This window comes from Hippocampus comes, unplaced genomic scaffold, assembly GCF_001891065.2.
Source record: "Hippocampus comes isolate QL1 unplaced genomic scaffold, H_comes_QL1_v1.1 scaffold44, whole genome shotgun sequence".
In the NCBI taxonomy this organism is placed as follows: domain Eukaryota; kingdom Metazoa; phylum Chordata; class Actinopteri; order Syngnathiformes; family Syngnathidae; genus Hippocampus; species Hippocampus comes.
The window spans coordinates 2,884,946-2,905,448 of record NW_017805546.1 but is presented as its reverse complement, the minus strand read 5'-3'; the positions used below and the strand labels follow the sequence as shown (position 1 = coordinate 2,905,448).

General features: G+C 47.7%; 2 protein-coding genes across 9 annotated transcripts in view; both read left to right on the top strand.

Annotated features, from left to right (window-relative positions):
• The window catches only part of sulf2a (sulfatase 2a), a 40,479-nt gene extending 39,913 nt beyond the window's left edge, over nucleotides 1-566 (top strand). For all 5 annotated transcript variants that reach the window (XM_019879423.1, XM_019879419.1, XM_019879421.1 and 2 more), the window contains one exon: nucleotides 188-566. In XM_019879423.1, coding sequence (XP_019734982.1) covers nucleotides 188-218 — 31 coding nt within the window. In that variant the 3' untranslated portion in view covers nucleotides 219-566. The remainder of the gene's footprint in view (nucleotides 1-187) is intronic.
• A 1,322-nt stretch (nucleotides 567-1,888) lies between these two features.
• Nucleotides 1,889-20,503, top strand: part of arhgap46a (Rho GTPase activating protein 46a) — a 30,928-nt gene continuing 12,313 nt past the window's right edge. Inside the window, exons 1-2 of one of the 4 annotated variants that reach the window (XM_019879415.1) lie at nucleotides 1,889-1,988; nucleotides 18,183-18,659. In XM_019879415.1, the coding sequence (XP_019734974.1) occupies nucleotides 1,924-1,988; nucleotides 18,183-18,659 (542 nt within the window). In that variant the 5' untranslated portion in view covers nucleotides 1,889-1,923. Of the gene's footprint in view, nucleotides 1,989-2,678; nucleotides 2,940-3,212; nucleotides 3,499-18,182; nucleotides 18,660-20,503 lie in introns of those variants that run through there. The other 3 variants (XM_019879413.1, XM_019879414.1, XM_019879416.1) reach the window with 3 other exon arrangements.

The following is a 20,503-nucleotide window of genomic DNA, read 5'->3' as shown; positions in this document are numbered from 1 at the left end:
CCCCCCCCCCCTTCATTCCGTCAACTCACATTTGCAACGGAGATGTCATGTTCCGTACTTTCCACATGTCGTGTTATTGTCACTTCTTCGTTCCCTCGCCTTCTTAGCAGGAAGCGACCACAACTGGAGCCCCGCTGTTAGGTAAATAGCTCAAATCACGGATTCAAGTGCTGCGTTCTCTTGACAGGGGGCAGATTTGGGACGGCTGGGTGGGCTAATCGCCCGCTCCCCTCGACCAACCACCAGAGGCAGTCTTGCCACGCTCCGATGACACGATTGCAGAGCCGCTCACAAAGGCAGGAGGCGTGACGAAACTGAGAGGGCGCTCATCAACTCTGTAATTATCAGTTGCTCTTCACCACACATTTCATTCAGGCGTCGAGATCCGTCCACGTGAACTGGATAGCGTGATTCAAAGGGGGACACTGTGTGTCTGCACAAGCCACTCGGTTTCACCGCTTGTAGATAAGTCTTGGCTTTACTCCGCTTTCACCCGCGCGGCACCGGACCCGAGTGGACCGAGCCCTCGACTCTGCTGCTGCTCGTTCAAGTTCCCAATGGAAATCCTAGCAATAGGGTCCCCGGCCGTGACACCGGACATGTTGTCAGTGCCCACACTGGTGCTTCTGTACACTCGTGTGTGAACTTTGGAGTCCAGTGGCTCGAAACTGACCATTGGCCCTTATCTTTTGTATCCTGGTTGAACTTTACGTTATTACTGAATGTCCTCAATACACCCCTTTCCTCCCCCCAGCAAGCGATGTGTGAGGGGTCAGTCGCCCACTCTGTCGGTGGTAGCCTCACCCCGAGCACGTCTCAGCACGAGAAAGGTCTGACCAAGTCCATCCTTTATTCCGTCCGTCCAATCCCAACATATTTGATCATCGGCAGAATGTATATTATTCCTGCCATTTTTCTTCCCCCTTTGTAATGACAATGCCGCACAGTAGATGTCTCAATCTAGCTTGCTTATATACTTGGTGCTACAGGATAACCAGACAAAAGTAAACTCGCTGTACAGTACAAATTTGTAATTGAATGTATGTTGTGCAATGGATATAAATGTTTACAATATTTTTGTAATACCCAAGGGGCGGACCTCATTTGTGTGAGTTGAAACAAATGGACTACTATCAAGGGGAATGTAGATTGTCCTTTGCTTCTTTATGTGAGAAAAAAAGCACTTAAAAAGGATTCACTGTGAAGACATTAACCTAGAACGTTTATTATGTGCCAGAGAAACAACACAACAGTGTTATGTACATGTTTCGTGTGAATTAAGCAGCCTGCCTTTTTTTTTTTTTTTTAACTTTCCTCAATTTTGTTTTCTTAGCGGGGCATAGAACCTGAGTGCTGACAGTAATGGTGAATAAAGTGTTGTTTTGACCAAAACTTGACGTCACTGCTCGGTGCCCTGCAGGGGTCGCTGTCTGTCCGCGTGGCGGTTGTGTCTTGACTGACTTGGAAGCCCAAAAGTACAACTGTTGTTGGTTTGATGATTTGACAGTGCTGAATGACACCATTTTAAGTTTGGGATAGATCCCAAATTCTGATGATTTGAAATTCAAATGTCAATGCTCAGTTATTCTCGCTACTGTGTTGCTTTAAAACTCAATTTATTCATTGGCTTTTGACTCAGCACGATACTTGATGTCAGTTTGACTGTTTTTTGTGCTTTTTACGGTCTCAGTTTTTAATTTAGTGCTTTATCGTCCGTTGTCGTACGACTTGTTTTGCCCCCTGTATAGCACTTTGTAGACGGCGGTGGTGTTTTTCCAGTGCTCTAGAAATACAGGTGAGTTGATCTTAGCAACTAACGAGCTAGTAGAGTAAATTACTAGAGGCAACCAAAGGAATCACACTACTACATTCAAAAAAGAGGGGCGAAAACAGAAGGGGACTACTGATTCAACTTCGACATGGATGAACGTGAATCAGCGCCTTAATGACGACGGCAATGGATTCGGAAAAGATATTCACCAACGACGGTACGGCCTTCTTCCTTTTTTGTCTCGAAAAAGTGGGAAACTCGAGTGCGGCGGTTTTGTTGTATTAAGTTATCAAATTAAGTACACAACAGTAAAAATGTATCAGTTGTTTTTTACTTTTGTTCTTCAGCACGTTGCAATACTGCATTGTTGTGGTACATGCTGGTGATGGACGCAAATCCATAACCCAGTCACAGGCCCAGATTTAAAAAAATTAACAGCAAAAATGGGTGGGTTGAAACGGGGAAAAACGCCAAAATGAGTGACACGCTCTGGCGACGCCTGAAGGCACCAAGCTGAAAGTCAAAACAAAAACTTGTTTCAGAGCCTGTTGGTTTTTAATTTTAGTCGTTTTCCCTCAACGTGTACTTCTACTCAACTACAGGCTGTGACTACTTTTGCCAGCTCGGGCAATTGATATCCAGATGTATTGATTTCTAATGTAACAAGTCGAGAGGAAAAACTACTCAAGTCCAGAAAAGAAGGTATTTCGTATTCTACTTTACTTCCTGACGCTGCAAATGATCTTGATATCTCGGTGTAGCCCATTGGGGTTGTTTTAGAACAGAAATGACAGTGGGGCAGGGAGACGTGTGGGAATCGGGGGTCAGGCCGCTCAATTATTGCGAAAAACCCCAGTGAACTGCTTTCGTTGAGCAAACGAGCAAAACGGTCTAGGAGGTGCTCCATGGTGGGGGTCCATCGGTTGTTCAGAGAGTGGAATCAAGCCCCTGTCCCATCGCCACCCCCGTCCCCACCTCTCGACTCACGTGCTGGGGCGGAGACTCGTTTTTCGGATTCTCCAGTGGAGGAGGACGGTCCCGTTCTACTCCGCGCCCGGACCACTCGGTGTACTTCGTGTAGTGACGTTCACCACGACTCGGGCACACACCTAATTTTAACCTGTGTTTTCCACGCTTTTTACAATGTGAACAAAATGGCCGGGACCAGGTAAGTTTTAAGTTTTGTGTATATATCGATGTTAAATTTCGCTCGATGCCAAGAAGCGACTGAACGTGAGCTGGAGAACCCTTTCTTGCCGCCCATAGCAGACCACAAAGGATACTTTGCAAGTTGCTATGCTTCGCCGCTATTTTCACGATGTGTCGCTCGACTAATTGAACCACAAACATAGTTAGGGTGTTAGTTGTTTTTTTTTTTCGTTTGTCTATGACCTCTTTAATTGTGACGTTGCTTTTTGCTTTGAACGTGTAGCACCGCATGCACTTTTCCTTCTATTATTAGCGTTGGAAAGCAGAGAAGCTTGGTTTTCCCGCAACCTCATAACTTTTGAAGACTTTTACTGGCCGCTGCGCCGTTTGGCCACGTAACTCTTTGGTGTGGTTTAAAAGCGCCAACCAAAACGGAAAGCAAATGTTCCCAAGCCATTTGCCACTCCAAATCACACTTCCAAGTGCGGCATTGTAACCGGGATTGGCTCGACCTCCAGGTTTGAAGTTCCCCACATGGCACGTTCCTCTGCATGCACCGCGGCTGCTTTCAATATCAGGTTATTATGACTTTCCTGTGTTGTAGTCCGCACATTATGTTGAAAGCTAAAGCTACCGTAGTGATAAAATGCGATGATACAGTTGTTCTCTGACTTGTTGCCTATCAGATTTTATGATGTCTTTGTGCTGCCCGTCCATTTTCCATCGCTGTTGTCCTCACGAGCACTTTCAGACCTCAGGACAATTTAGAGCAGGGCTGTCCACGCTTTATACCCGTACAAGATACTAAAAATAATATTTGACGCTTACCCAAAGTATCCCCCCCCCCTCCATGAATCCTGCACATACACACAAGCAGGATGTCCATCCTTCAAGTGTTTTGACAAAATAGACCCAGTTGAGAGAAGTGATTCTCAAGCTTGCATGACAACATCAGTCTGTTGATGTCTCCCCGTCTTTTCTACTTTGTTGTAGTGCTGATCCCATCAATGTAGATTAGCGGGCCAACGCGTTTCATATGTCCAAAGCCTGCCATATTGACGGCGTAATGAGGTTAAGGTGATTTGCCCGCACACGTTGATCTGTCCGTGTACAACTTGCGACCAGGTTCTGAAGCTTTCCGAATGAAAGGATTAAGGTCTGGTTCAACAGTGTGCCCTTTGTATGCTAAATCTAATGGGAGAAAATGTTGGTCAACACAGACTTGGTCGGGACTTGATTCTTTGTGATGACTTATGTCTGCGCCTGCACAAAATGCTTGCTAAAAGCATCCGATCGTAAAATCGTCAGTGCTTTTTTTTGTTGGCATTGCTTTTCAGTATTGTGTGTCCACAGAACGCTAAATGTCCCTTTTTGTTTTGACACGTGTCAGTTTTGTAACCACTGCTACCAACGCCACAGGGCTTAAAGGGGGAAGTCGAGTCAAATTTTGGAGGGACAATAATATGAGGGGACAGTCAAAAAGTAACGAACCCCGTTCAATTTACTGGTGCCATCGTTCATATTTTTTTGCCAGATATTTTGTTCGAATACAAACTGGTGAAAAATATAATAAATCATCGTGTCAATCATTTTGGAAAGGACATCATCATTATTGGATGTCTGTCTGAAGCAAAGAGCTGTGATTGAACTAGGGAGCCTCTCACATTTGGACCGGTTGGGTTGTGATTTTCAGTTCCTCGGAATCAATACCGGTACTCAACTGTACCAATTTTTGCTACTTTTTGTTCTGTTGTTTTGTTTGTGGTAATACATATTTAATTCTTTAAAAGTAAAAACAAATAACAAATTCTGTTCTTTTTCAAGATATAAAATTTGACTTTACAAAACATGATGAATGTCAAGTAAATGAGCCAGTTTGTGAATGTCACATGACAAAAACAGGTGCACTGGGACAGTCGTTATTTGAGCCCTTAGGCACTGTGATGTCATTTTCAGTCAACAGCAGGTGGCAGTACAAGGCAAAATGGCCGCCTCCTTAGGTGGAAAAAAAAATGGTGGATTTTTCTCCTTAGTTCAGATTCCTCAAACGCAATATTCATGAGAATACTCTGTTTAGACTAGTGAGGGTGGACCTGACATGTTATTGCAAAGACATTTTTTGACTCGACTCCTCCTTTAAATCATGTCTATACATACACAAATATTTTCAGAAATGCATTTTTAATCCTAACGGATGAAGCTGGTCAAAAATTCCCGCCATGGTAAAGTCTTTTAAAAAATCGGCTTCAATCTTGTTTTTTTTTTCTTGTTGTTCTTTTTAAAATGAGGTCACAAGTGTTCAGTAGTCTCTCCTTAAAAGGCGGAGTTGCACTCATTATTTAAAAAAGGTGTAGATCGTCAATACTAATTCAACTTTGTTTAAGCACAAGAGCGTCCCTTCTCTCCACTGCTCTGTGCAGCCTTGGGAATTTTTTTTTCTTTTTCTTTACGCTATCAACCCCAGTGGGCATGAGCAGCTCAGAAGATGGACGGATGTTAGCATGAATGGAGATTTTCTTGAACTCATTCCAATTGTATTTGAATAGCACCAGCCATTATCGGGGTTAACAATAGCTTTCCGACATATGGTGCAGCCCTTCGATGCATATTCTGTATTTTTGTGGTCTATCGGCGGGTGGACGTGTCTCGTTAACTTAAAATCAGGACATGAGAGTATGCCGCGGGGTTTCTTGCCGCCTTGCTTCGAGAAAGGCCGACATCCGTCGCTCAATCAGATGACGGTGACATCACGGCCTTTCCCCAGCCAGCGTTCTAGAACCGGGTTCCCTTGTCGCCGCAAGGGGTGAAACCGGTGCACTGGAAAGGGGGCAACGGACCCCCCAGTCCGAGCCTTCACAACAGCACCGGGCTGTCCTGCATTCCTAATCTTGGCAGCCTGCACCTTTACTTCCACTCGAGGACAATCGGTATGTTTCTTTGCCGTGTGGCTGTGCGGTCACCCGCTGACCCCCCGCTCACCCTGTAACTCTACTCTGGGATTAGACGTGGCCTCGTTTGTCATGTCGGCGGGGAGGTTTCGGGGGCGGGGGGATGGTGGGGCCGCCCCGCTCGAAAAGAAGTTGCAGACTGCTCCTTGAGGCAGACGCGCATGGAACGCTTGTTTCGCTCGCACATGCCGAAGATGTGAAGTTGCCAAAGTTTGTCGGTCTTGCTAGCAATGTTCCCGGCGGTAATGCGATGAGATGAGATGCAACGTGGCGTGATTAAGAACCGCCACATCCTAACAGGTTCACTTCTCTTCCCCTGTTTGGACAAGTGACCCCATTGTTCTTGCTCTGACAGCTGGTGCACTGAACAGAAAGGCCGCCGCGTGTGTTGTAAACACGCTCGACAGCCTCGACTGCACAAGTTCGCTCTGTCCCAGTTGAAACCTGCGCACGTTTTCCTTGAGGAAAGAAAAGGGGACGAGTTTAGGAATGACACTGAGCGAGCGAGACAAACAAGGAGATGTAGAGCACATAGACGAGCGTAAGAATTTTGAATTTATCGTAGCGCGCGTGCGTACTACACTAGAACTATAAACATTAAAAAGGGGACGTGGAGTGTTCTCCAAGAACTGGTGTCAAGGTAGACGCTCCAATGGGAAAAAAATTGTTTTGCACCCGGATCAATTTGGCGGCAAGGGAGCGAATGAATGCAAATCATGAAGAAAATGGCCTTTGGCTGCGTGACCCTGTGGGATCCCATGCCATTGGTGAAGGGAAAGCCTGGCTCCTTTTGGGTGAGGGCAGCTGTTCAAGTGCGTCACTCACAACTGGTTGGATTGCCCCTCCCCTTTGCGCCTCCGATTGGCTCGTCGTGGCCACGTCGAGGCAACTCGGCGTCTGCGCCGACTGAAGTTGGCCTGCGGATCTGACAATGGTCGGCATTGTTCTGTAGCACGGCGGGCTTTGGTCCGAAGAGGCTGCGTTTTGTGGGCTTTGTAATGCTTACGACCGCGAGCCATCACGGGACATTCGTTCAACTCGGGAACCATTTTGAATCCAAACAAAACCGCAGACTCAACCTGTGGTGGTGCTCAGGTAAGAAGAGAAGCTTCATACCTGCGCTTGTTTTACATGGGATCATTTTGAACTGGAAAGTCCATCGACTCCCTTTGGGTCGCATGTTTACACAATAAAAGTATTTTGGAGATTCATTACAAACGGAAGAGTGTGAGGAAACGTGATGGACGTCACACTTTTTATTTCAATGTGTTTAAACGAAAAAGTAAGCAATTCTAAATTGCGAAAATTGGTTGTTAGAGAAGGGAAAACGGAAGCCGAAGCGCGACGCCCACCCGGCGGTGAAAGTGGCACACGGCCGAGCGTGCCGCAGTGCACGTTAGCGAGCGAGTTATGTGGAAACGAACGCCAACAGATGGCAAACGTGACAAAACGGGACGATCCCGCTTGTTCATCATAACATTTAAAAAGTTGTAAGAAAAATTGCAGCAGTTGCCGAGCACAACGTCGCGCCACTACTTCGCGCGGACTGTTCACGTTCTCCAGAGTAGCGCCGAGAAGCTCGAGATGCTTTTCTTTTCCAAACGCTGAATCATTTTAGAGCGGACCACATGTTCACGTTTGCCAAGGCCGAGCTGATTGAAGTTTACCCCAAACCAGACCATCGAGTTCTTACCGTTTAGGCCTGCGGGCTGACTCACACCCGCCAATCATCATCAAGTGATCGCACTTGGCATTGAAAAGGTCTTTGGTTAATAGTCGCTCGTACTGAGGGAGTGCGGTCACGGGGATGTGGAATTATTTGGACGACTTTCCAGCAACTCTCAGTCAGACTGAAAACGGACGGAACTGTTCAGGTGCCGGAGTTCCGCCCTACCTGTCTTACCTGTCTGTACTTGGGCGAGGGGAAAAAAAAAGATGGTTTCCACAATTCATTGGCACTACATTCTCTCATTCGCCAGCATCTCTCTGTTTCGTGTCCCGCCCGAGATGTTTTGCCGCGCCAGGCGACCCTGAAACCAGCGGCAGCGCGCTGAGCTGGAATTGACACAGACAGCTGCCGTCGAGTGCTGGAAAGATGGCCGATGGTCGCGCTTGTCTCACTGTCACAGTAATTTCCAGCTCGCATTTTCTTTTGCTCTTTTGAGCAAAATGTGAACAAAACGAGTCCCAAAAAAATTGGTGCACAATCAAATCGCTTTTGTGACCACACAATCAGAACAAAGAACCGATGCCCGGACTAAAATACGAAGAGATTTTAAACGCCTTCTGGATTTGTTGTTCGTCTTTATACATTTAAGCGAGCGTCGCATGCAATCGGGTAAATTGAAAACTCCTCCCAAAACCTCTTCCATTGTGGCGGGAAAAAACCCATTTTGGCCACATGATTGATTTCATAGTGGCAATGTGGCTTAATGGTTTGAGCGATTGATTAGTTTGGCTGCGGTCATCATGTATTTGTGTCCTGTTGCTGGCACGCGGCTCCTGTAGCTTGAAAATAACGGAAAAGTGGCACAATTCGATGCGGCTGACTCGCAGACGGCAAAATACTCTCGGGACCCGCGCCACGCTTGAGGCCGCTCAAGGTCCCAAGTCAGCTGTTTGGCTAGTGTGAGGGCGCTGATGCATACTTGAGTTCTGAACATGTTCCCGCTTCTGGAGCGCATAGACTGGTGTGTCCAAACTACGGCCCGCGGGCCAGTGGCGGCCCGTCATCCATTTTCAGCGGCCCTCGACATGACCAAAAAAAAAAAGTAAGTAGTAAAATAGTAAAATACGAATACTCATACTAATAATAATAATTAAAAAAAATAAATATAGTAATAATAATAATTATAATAATAATACGAAAAATGACACTTGACGGGCAGCAAGATTAGTTAAAAAAAAAAGGGGGAAATCAAGATTTTGTCTTTGACAGGAAACACAACTGGAAAGACATCAATGTTACATGTGAACCCTTAAGGCACCAGCTCACATTTCTTGGCAATGAGCAACAAGTCCCTTGGCCCCCCTAACAGGGACTTTAAGACTGGTTGGGGAAGAATTATGTCGTCGTTCAGAAGTCTTGTTACTTGATAACAGACTCCCAGGTCACCTTGTAATCGTCGATGGCACACGTGGACCAATTACGCTGCGTTCTGCGCTGACTGACCTTTGAGCCCGGTGATAGAGCAGGAATGGGAGGCGTGGAACAGGAGAGACAAAGAATTTGGGTTGAACAGGTGCACCGCTTTCTTTTCGTCATCTGAACCATGTGCACCCTCCCCTCTCGGTCTTTTTGACTGTTCTGGATGCCTGAATGCAGAGCAGGGCTTGCGCAACCTTTTTCACACAAACGAGATCCGTGCACATTGTTTCCCCCCCCCCCAAAAAAAAAAAAGAAAATCTACAGGTTAAATATTCCAAACTGAAACTCTGCGTACTGTAGGTCCGAAATAGAGTAGGAAGTTCAATCTTAAATGTTCTGTGGGTTCTGTCAACAAAGTCCCGATAACTCATGAACAAGGCTTGATTGAAATCGAGTCTGGACTAAAGCGCTTCATGATGTTGTCATTTCAATTATCTTTTCAACCAGCTGATTAAAATTAAAAAAAGAAAAGGCCATATAAGCCGATATGTCTCTTAAGGTGGGACCACCATGTTTTTTCGGGCAGAAACGGGGTCACACCGGACCTGCGCGTTCTTCTCTTTCAGCCATTGATCTTTCGAATGCACATGGGACTGGCGATCAAGTGAACACCGTTTTAAAATTGCAAAAGGCGCGCACGCCATTGCCCGCGGTTATTGGGTTAAAATGGCACACGGGGGGGGGAAAAAAAAAAACATTCACTAAATGACTTGCGATGATCTTTTCCACAGAGATTCTGGACCTGCCGCCAGGCACACAGTCGTTTGTCGTCCGCTATTTAGATAAGCGAATTGCCAAGTGTTCACATTCGATGGACTTTGTACAAGGATGGCAAACAACTTTTACTCAAGGGAAAAGATTAACTTGCTCTGGAAAGAGAGCGCCTTTCGATATGAAGTTATTTATTTGAAGACCCGTCGCTGAGGAGAAAGGATGCTCTTGTGCCTCGGAAGAGGAAAAATCTGGTCTGTCAATAGACCAAGCAGGGTGGACTTTAGAACCTGTTGAACGGGCTTCGTAGAAGAGACGGCAAAGGTTTCCTCCATGAATGGCGAGCTCTGTGCCAGTACTCCACCGAGAGTCGTGTGTCGTTGGAAAGGTGATCAATAAACAAAATAAAAGCAACAATCTTTGAGCATTGGTTGCAGAAAATACCGCATGGCCTCCTCATGTTATCATTCCGACGTGTGCCTTCATCTACTTTTCATATTTGATGATACGCACAACAAACTCACGAATTGAGCCCAACCAAAATAGCGTAAGCCTTAAGTTGGGCCCATTTGCGCCAGGAGTCATGTGGGAAACTTCAAGCTCACACTGATATTGAGCCCAAGTGTAACGTCGAACCAACGCTAGCAAATGTATACAGTCACAGTGTGATCTGCTAACAGGACAAGTTGCGATTTCCCTGCGAAAAAAAATCTCAGCCCGGTGAGACTTCAGATGCCGCTTGACATTCGTTCGACTCTTTCCAGCTAGCTTGTGGCCGCATTGACCGTTAGCGCCGCGTTGTGTTGTGTCGGTGCGGGCGCGTGCCCCGGTGGGTGTGACCAAACAAGGATAGCGTCAGTGTTCAATATGCGTTATGGGGACAGTTGTGTTGCGTTTTGACCACGTGACAGACCACACGTTAGCAATTTCGTCCACAGTCTCGTCAAAGAAAATTCGCATACGTCATATTTTAGTCGTCAAAGAGCCGCGTTGGGCTGGTTATTGTCATGGAAAAAAAGGGGGCGTTAACAAAAGCATTTCATCATCATTGACAAAAACAACACCGGGTCCCATGCAAGTTTGCAAGACCACGCTGCGGTTTTTCGAGGTATTTTAGTCGGTCTTGCGATCCTGGCAGGCACGGCATTTGAAATGATTGACCGTTTACATTGTTTCCCCCCCCCCCAAAAAAAAAAAAGAAAATCTACAGGTTAAATATTCCAAACTGAAACTCTGCGTACTGTAGGTCCGAAATAGAGTAGGAAGTTCAATCTTAAATGTTCTGTGGGTTCTGTCAACAAAGTCCCGATAACTCATGAACAAGGCTTGATTGAAATCGAGTCTGGACTAAAGCGCTTCATGATGTTGTCATTTCAATTATCTTTTCAACCAGCTGATTAAAATTAAAAAAAGAAAAGGCCATATAAGCCGATATGTCTCTTAAGGTGGGACCACCATGTTTTTTCGGGCAGAAACGGGGTCACACCGGACCTGCGCGTTCTTCTCTTTCAGCCATTGATCTTTCGAATGCACATGGGACTGGCGATCAAGTGAACACCGTTTTAAAATTGCAAAAGGCGCGCACGCCATTGCCCGCGGTTATTGGGTTAAAATGGCACACGGGGGGGGGAAAAAAAAAAACATTCACTAAATGACTTGCGATGATCTTTTCCACAGAGATTCTGGACCTGCCGCCAGGCACACAGTCGTTTGTCGTCCGCTATTTAGATAAGCGAATTGCCAAGTGTTCACATTCGATGGACTTTGTACAAGGATGGCAAACAACTTTTACTCAAGGGAAAAGATTAACTTGCTCTGGAAAGAGAGCGCCTTTCGATATGAAGTTATTTATTTGAAGACCCGTCGCTGAGGAGAAAGGATGCTCTTGTGCCTCGGAAGAGGAAAAATCTGGTCTGTCAATAGACCAAGCAGGGTGGACTTTAGAACCTGTTGAACGGGCTTCGTAGAAGAGACGGCAAAGGTTTCCTCCATGAATGGCGAGCTCTGTGCCAGTACTCCACCGAGAGTCGTGTGTCGTTGGAAAGGTGATCAATAAACAAAATAAAAGCAACAATCTTTGAGCATTGGTTGCAGAAAATACCGCATGGCCTCCTCATGTTATCATTCCGACGTGTGCCTTCATCTACTTTTCATATTTGATGATACGCACAACAAACTCACGAATTGAGCCCAACCAAAATAGCGTAAGCCTTAAGTTGGGCCCATTTGCGCCAGGAGTCATGTGGGAAACTTCAAGCTCACACTGATATTGAGCCCAAGTGTAACGTCGAACCAACGCTAGCAAATGTATACAGTCACAGTGTGATCTGCTAACAGGACAAGTTGCGATTTCCCTGCGAAAAAAAATCTCAGCCCGGTGAGACTTCAGATGCCGCTTGACATTCGTTCGACTCTTTCCAGCTAGCTTGTGGCCGCATTGACCGTTAGCGCCGCGTTGTGTTGTGTCGGTGCGGGCGCGTGCCCCGGTGGGTGTGACCAAACAAGGATAGCGTCAGTGTTCAATATGCGTTATGGGGACAGTTGTGTTGCGTTTTGACCACGTGACAGACCACACGTTAGCAATTTCGTCCACAGTCTCGTCAAAGAAAATTCGCATACGTCATATTTTAGTCGTCAAAGAGCCGCGTTGGGCTGGTTATTGTCATGGAAAAAAAGGGGGCGTTAACAAAAGCATTTCATCATCATTGACAAAAACAACACCGGGTCCCATGCAAGTTTGCAAGACCACGCTGCGGTTTTTCGAGGTATTTTAGTCGGTCTTGCGATCCTGGCAGGCACGGCATTTGAAATGATTGACCGTTTTAAAACTCTGTGGCGGTGGAACAAAATGGGATTGAAAACACAATTGGGGGAAAGAAAAGCAGCAAGCAACCAAAATAAAACCGAAGCGGCACTTTTACTCGCTCATCAACAAACGTGACAACTGATGATCATCTCCAACTCGCGTGACTCCCCTTGGGTTGTATACCGCAGCATTTTAGCCTCAAGTCTGAGTGGCCGACACACACGCACACGCACACACAGATTTTTTTTTTTCCTTTCTGTTCATCATTTGGATTGAAATGTGCAACTTGCGGTGCTGGACAGTGACGCAAGGCTTCATGTTAGCTCGTTTCCAGTGAATGTATTGTCCAGTCCGTGTGTGTTTAGTGTTGCCGGGAAACGTGCCAGTTCCATTTTGGCACGGATGTGGAACAATGGGGCAGATTCCATGAGCCGTATGCTGCCGTTTCCCTTCCACTGGGGGACGTGCTCGCATTTGGGGTTATTTTGGGAGCCGACTATCATTTCTGGAGGAAAGCTTTATTTCTCCCGCGGCCCGCTGGATTTGGAAAGAACAAGGTGGTTGGGAACGGGCGCTTCTGTGAGCGTTCTCCGCGTGTTTGGGTTTTTCTGTTGATGCCCGCGGGGCCCCCAGGCAGGTTTGTGGAGCCGTATTTTTAGTCGCTACTGAGTCGGTGACCACAGTGCGCACAAGCTTCTCCTTGACCCACGCAGACAAAGGCCCTTTGTACTCCAACAAGTCCCGACGAAGGCTGACTTTCTCACCGTTCAAATTCTCTCGATAAGAGCTATGTTCTGGCCCAAGGATCACTACGAACCACTAATCGTGCAGTCGAACAATGCAGTCCAGTCATTTTTTTGTTTTGGTTTTCTTGATAAGGGCCAAACGTGTTCCATACAAATCACGCTTATTTCACATCCAAACAATAGTAATTGGAGACGGTCATTTAGCAAATGCTGGGTCTTTCGCTCCAACAACTGTGCTCAATGCATTTCATTTTCGATCAAACGAAAAACATTTCAGTCCGAGATTGGCTGAGCTGGCGCAGACTGCATTCCAAGCCATTTATGAACATTTTCAGGGTAAGGCTGGCTGAGGCGGTTCGGTGGGCTTTTGCTTGCAGCGCTTTTCTGCCTTTTCACTCACAAATGACTTACTAAAGCCTCTCATCAAGTATAAATACATGAATGAATAATACTAATGAGTTTTGCCGTGCCCCCCCCGGCCCCCTATACAAGAATGCTTAATTTGAGCAAGTCCACATTGATGGCAGCAAACACTGTCGCACTCCACTGCAGTTGTTTTCCACAATCCAACTGAATGGAGTTCTCTTGATGTCGAGTACTCCCACAGGTGACGTTTCAGGAATTTCTGGACCTGAAGCGGACCATCTTCCTGCTTCTCGGGTCGTGTAAACAAAGCCCCGGCAGGTTCACGCCGGGCTCAAAATGCTGTTTGTTTTTCGAGAGGGAACAGGCTCTTACGCAAGCACAACAGCATGTGCGAGGGAAATGGTTCGCTACGGCCTCGGCCGTTGACCCTCCCGGCCCGGCCAGCTTCCTGGCGGGGATGTTGAATTCTCTGCCGCTTCCTCGCTGTCATGGCAGCCAGCAATTTGGAGATGCGCGCAGCCTCTTTGGCTAACGTGGGAACAAACATGGATTTTTTTTTTTTTTAAACCACGCGCGGGGCCATGACGTAAAGTTCTGTTGGATTCCTTTTGGAGGCTTTGGTATGTGTGCGGGGGTGCTACGGACTGCTGGCTCTCTGCTTTTCAATGCCCCATTATTGACAGTGCTTCCTGTCCCAAGCATCGCACATCAAGTCAAGCTTCGGGACTCTTTCATTAAACAAGAATGATTGAACTAATGAAAGCTGTTCCAAAAAAAAAAAAGAAGTGGCATTGTGGCTGTTTGACTGCATGACAACGTATTTTTGAAATGCAAACATTAGGAAAGGGTCGTTTTGGATAAATAACGTGGCGGCACGGTTTCCATAGGAACATTAAAAGGGGCAGAAACGTTGGACTTGCATTTGCGTGTGACGTGTTCAGTCTTTGGTCGAAGCTGTCAGGGCAGGCAGCGTCATTTGTTGTACGGCGGAACGGTGGGTTCCAAATTGAATTAGTTCCAGGCGTGGCCAGCTATTGTGACGTGATTGCGCCAACTTGAGTTCAAGAGAATTTGCAGTTCAATAAATAAACATACTGCAGATACTGCAAATGCCCAAATTGCACTTCAGTAATGAGCAGCTGCAACACGGAAGTCAATGAGTCATCGCAATATGAAATCCAAGCGAATATCATCCAGCTTGCTTCCTGGAACGCTCTCAACAGTTCCCAGTCAACAGCCGACAACTGGATCTGCCGGTACCCGGGTCGCTGCGGCTTTAGGGGCCGCTTTGGGACCCAGTTGGAGGTTGCTCAACAGCAACAGCTCCCAACAGCCGCGGCTGCATCAAAGCGCTGCGCCGAACGTTTCCCGGGAACAGAAAAAGGTTCCAAATGTTCCAAAGCATGAAGTTGGCCCTGGCTGGCTGTTCCCCCTCAGTGCACTTTTTGCTTCTGACACAACAGGCGGCGCAAACGAACCATCTTCAGACCAGATACGCTGCTCTTTGCTTTTGATGCGGTTTATAGTTACACTTATGAAATGTGTTTCTTCGTTGTCCAATCGGTGTATTTTTAGGAGCGGCTGTATCTGATCTGTCACTTTCCATTGCAGTCACATTGGCAGATTCTCTTGACATTTTTTTTTCTTAATCCACATTTAGAAAACTCCTTGTTTGGATAAGAGGATATCCGATTTCATGCATTTTCTCTTTTTTTTTTTTTTTAAATTTCTCTTCAGTGTCGAAATGTGAGGACACAACGTTTTCCCAAATTCCAGAGTTAAAGAGCAGTTGGAAAAGAACCGTGCACACTGACGCGCATAAGGTCAGGGCCCTGCTCTTGCTGCGCGGGATCGGGCCAGATGGCCTCCCAGTGGAGAGACCGTAGACACATGGGCGCATCGTGTGAGGGACACTCCTACATCCTCTCTACGGTAGTTGCCAACCGAAATGTGTTTCGTGAGTTGCTTACTCGCTTCACGGGGACTGCAAAGTAACTCCGTGCTTTCCAGGGAAAATTTAGAACGGCCCTTGAGACACTGGCACCGTCACCCTTCTGTGGCCAGAGTGCACGCAGGGCGGACGAGGCTTCAGCGTAGGGGGGACAAATGCGGCTATTGGCTTGACGGCAAAGAAAGTATGGGCCATGCTATGGCTCTCTGATTGTCTGTACAGAAAGGTCGTCAGTGGGGGGCGGGGAACGTTCACAGCCGTTCCAATTTACAAAGAGACTCATGAACTTGGGAGAAGAACGTTCTAGCCTCCGTTCTTCTTCATATTGACAAAGTGCCACGGCTGCCAGTGAGGAATACAGAGAGAGAAAAAGATGTCCGAGGTTTGAGGTTACTTTGAACAAAAAACAAAGGACCAAAACAAGTTCCATGTAATTACTACAAAGTGGAGCTGGGATAGCTCAGAGAGAAAATTTCCACTCGGGGGTTTAAAAAAAAAAAAAATTGTCCTGTGGCGGGAGGGCAATTGCTCCCGTAATGGATGGAATAATCAATAGGATAATCAATTCTACAAAGATTTGTTACTGACAGCCCTACATCCACTCCATTCATTTACACAATACTTTGTGCGTGTGCGTGTGCGTGTGTGTGTGTGTGTGTGTGTGTGTGTGTGTGTGTGTGTGTGTGTGTGTGTTCGCTACAACGAACCGTGGGAAGCAAACTGCCGCCGCGACCTTTCTTATGAACAAAATGTACGGTGCGGGATTCCCCGCCGTTGCTTTGCAACTCTACCCAGCCACTTGGTAGCGTTGTTGTACTTCGGGAGGCACGGCGCACATCGTCTGAAAAAACGTCTGGTGAACGGAAGCAACTCTCGCTGTCTGCGAAGGCCGCAATGGGCTCTCACTTTGGAAAGGGAGTCTCCCGAACCAAGTTCAGCCCAGACGACGAATGGGCAAAGCCGACGATTTCGACTAGCGTCCGCGGTGGTGGCAAACTCATGGCAGATTTTGAGGCTAGCAAAGATGATCGTCAACGCCTTCGGGGCGCCGCGCATCCTGAACTGGAGAAGCGACAGTTTTCATTTGCGGACTGAATGTTTTCAGAGTGGAAGTAGGAATGCTACCGTTTGTTCCATAAAATAATTTTTTCTTCATGTGAATTTGTAGTTAACAGGTTTATACTCGTTTCCATGCTCATATTTTTACATACTGTTCCCTCGAGGTCCGCTCTAACGAGGTTCGACCTTCGTCCCTTCAGAGATCTGTCACACACGTTCCACGCTAGCTGACGGAGTCCTTTTCAGCCCTCTTGCGCCATCCACGTGTTTGAGCCCAGTTGCGCACACGCAAGTAGAACAAGAGAAGCCGGAACGTAGCGGCACAGCAGATACAAACTACTCTTTGTTTTTTTTTTGTTTTTTTTTGGTCGATATATGGCATGTAGTTGAGTATTGTATTTATTGGCATTATGTTCTGCAGGTCTCTCCAGTTCTCGGCTCTCATTGAGGTGATAGACTATAATTGCCTTTTCGTGTTTTTGAAATCCAGTTGATGGTCTGACTTTTGTGTGTGGCTTATCTGTGCCCTTTGTACTCTTCTAGAAACCGGGTTGGCCCCTTCCCTATTTTCAGTATGCTAACTTTTGGGCCTCGCCACTGTCTCCTTTTTTTTGTTGTGTACATCTATTCTGCTGAGTTGGCTGCTGTTCCTCTGTGATTGTAGCCAAGCGCGGTGCTTTTTGTGTTCGTGGCACTCGGCTGCCTGTGTTGGTCTTTGTGCCCTGCTGACTCGATGCCTGGTGGCTCACTGGCTGCGTGTCCACCTGTCACCTTATTCGGGACCAACACACGAGCGCCATCACCGTGCAGTTGCCGTGTACCTTCCAAATAAAACGACGTCATTTGAATCATGCGCGCGTGCACGCGGCGCTTGCACATTTTTTGTTTTTATACTGCATCCGTCCTACATACGTAGTTGAAAACAACTACAGCCCTCAGTCTTGCACAGCCAGGGATGTGCAATCAGCAAACGCTTATCATTGTAGATGATGACGAGGTTGGCCGTGAGTGGGCACATCCGCCATCGTTCTTTTGGTGCGTAGGAGTTCACCACTCAACAGTTTGTGCAGAACTTTCGTGTGTCCGGGGAGTCATTCGTCTATAGCTGCCCTCATCAATGACCACAGTTTCAAGCACCAGCGCTAGAGCTAAAGGCAATTTCAGTGGTGGAAAAAAGAAAGAACCGGTGCTAACCTGGGCGCTGGCCTGCAACGAGCACTCGCACAAGCGAAAATGGCTATTAGAGTTGGGGTTTGTTTTAAATCGAATTTCTGTCCACATGAAAGCTCCAAGATGTTCTGTCGACGGCTGAGAATGGCGCTGGCCTGCAACGAGCACTCGCACAAGCGAAAAGGGCTATCCGTTTTTTTTTTTGTTTGGTTTTTTTTTTTGATCGAATTTCTGTCCACATGAAAGCTCAAAGATGTTCTGTCGACGGCTGAGAATAATGCCTGCTGTAAGTCACCAATATTCCGTAACGAACAACATTTTTTTTGTTTTTCTTCTGTGGTGTTTGTTTTGAACCAGCTCTGATTGGGTGGAGATCCTGGAGCCACGCTCCCGCGAGCGCATGTATGTGAACTTGGCCACCGGCGAATGTGGCTGGAATCCTCCTCTGGGCGCTCCCGTTCGCCAGGCGGATGGCAACCAGTGGTGGGAGCTCTTTGACCCCCAGAGCGGCCGCTTCTACTACTACAACTCTACTGGGCGTCGCACCGTCTGGCATCGGCCGCAGGGGGCAGATATAGTGCCCCTCTCCCAGCTCCAGGCCATGAAGCGCCGCAGTGAGGCCGAGCGGGCGGGAGTGGGTGCGGAGAAGCACTCGCATGGCACCGCCGGGAGTCTCAGCAGTGTGGGGAGCCAGGGCCCGGTCGCACTTCCGCCTGAGCGAGACGGAGACAATCCGGAGAGCGCGCAAGCGGCTTCCAACCCGGAGCCGGACCCGGCGGCGGATGTCGGATCACAGGCAGACGGATGCGGCGATGAGCGCAGAGAACCGCAGAGGTGAGCCCCCGATAATGCTGCGCTTGTCTCTACTCGAAGCCGAGTGGGACTTGTGGTTCATCACTCGCGGATCGCGTTGCCAGGGGAAATGACGATGGTACAATGTGGCTCGGTACATCATAATTGGTTTCGAATTTTTCCCAAAGCGTTATTTTGACATTTGACCAGCTGGGTCAGTCTCAAACTGTGTTTCCATTTCCCCTCGCTTATCGAGCAGTTCCACATGTTCTGCGCTTTCTTTTCGACTGCCAAATTCGGCTCTTTGAACAAATGGCTACCAAGTGCGGAGAATGCTCAGTTATCCTGTAGGTTGCGCACGACGCGACATTCGCCCGTCTATCCTCGCTTGGCTGACGCAGAATGGCCCCAAACAGTCGATCCCGTCGTCTGCTTTGCGTTGTGGCCTCGTCTAAACCGCCGATCTCCACCCTTTAGATTCCGCGCATGCCACGTCTGTTTCGTCTGGCAAACGGCCACCGCGACAAGCTTAGTGTCCTTCTGTGTGCTGACCGGCACCCCGAGCTGCCTCTGCTCCACTGCCATTAGAATTTTTTTTTTTCCGAAAACAAATCCCGGCTCCGGGCCATCAAAGACCGTTTGGCCTCTAAAGTATGTGCGTGTGTGCAGTTACACGAGAGGCAAGAGAGAGTGTTGCCTGCCGAGGCGCTACATTCCAGCCGCCTCCGAACAAGTAACCCTGCGCCGGGGCGACTTTGCCTCTTTCGGATTCTCGGTCTCTGTGACCCCATCTTTTCGGAACGCATGGAGCGATTGCTTAGTCACGGCTTCGGAATGAAACTATCGTAGTGTCGACTTTGCTATCTTGCAGTTTGTGGGGAGAGTTAAAGCCACCCGCTGAGTGCCACTCTGCCCCGGTGACTCAAACTTTCCCGGAACCCTTTTTCTGTCGCCTCCTAACTCAACGCTCAGCCGTGTTCACCAGGGGCTCAAGCATGTTTTGCCCACTGGGCTCACGAGCGTATTTCGCCATACGGTCCTCTCTCATGCTCACCGGGCGCCCCTGGCTTGGCAAGTCATTTGGAACCGTATCAAAATTCACAGAGAATGTGGCAGTGAGGGAGAAACCTGAAATGAGCCATCAAGTCTTTGCCACCGTGGTTTGTGGCTTCACATAGTTGTCCCGTGTGCGCTGATGCAGCCATCCATCCAGCCAGCCATTACCTGACCTGCTTCTCCCCACAAGGGTTGCGGGCTTGCTGGAGCCTATTCCAGCCCACATCGGGCATGTGGGACGAAGCCGGAGTACCCGGAGAAAACCCACGTGGGCACGGGTAGAACATGCAAACTCCACACAGGAATCGAGGCCTGCGCTGTGCTAACCCGCCGTGCCGCCGGTAGCCATATGATATCTTCTGTCTTAACGCTCTCTCATGGTTTACATATCTTGATTGCTGTGATCTCAGTTGAGATTGTAGCTTTTGGGGGGGGGGGGAAACAAAAACAAAAAATGAAGCAGTTCTCTGTGAAGCTTTGGACACGCTATTTGTTCCGCGACCAGTTTCCTTTTGTTTAGGGGTAGTAATATCTGCTTATAATAGATAAGACACTTTCAAATGTTTCCAAACAGCATGCCGCCACGAGATTCTAAGTAAGGCTCGCCGCCTTTGCTTCTGCTCCCATTAAGTGTCGCATGCTGGGAGATTTTTTTAGATCTGTTTCTCATTGGCAAGGTCTTCTTGTCTGACTTGGCAATTTTGGGCTACTTTGAGTCTGTGGAGCTCATCAACCAAGTGCTGCGCTTTCTGCAGGTAAACGTGTCTGTCACATGTGGTTCACAGCGGATCTCTTCCCATGATGTCAGATTCCGAAGTGCGAGGCATAAC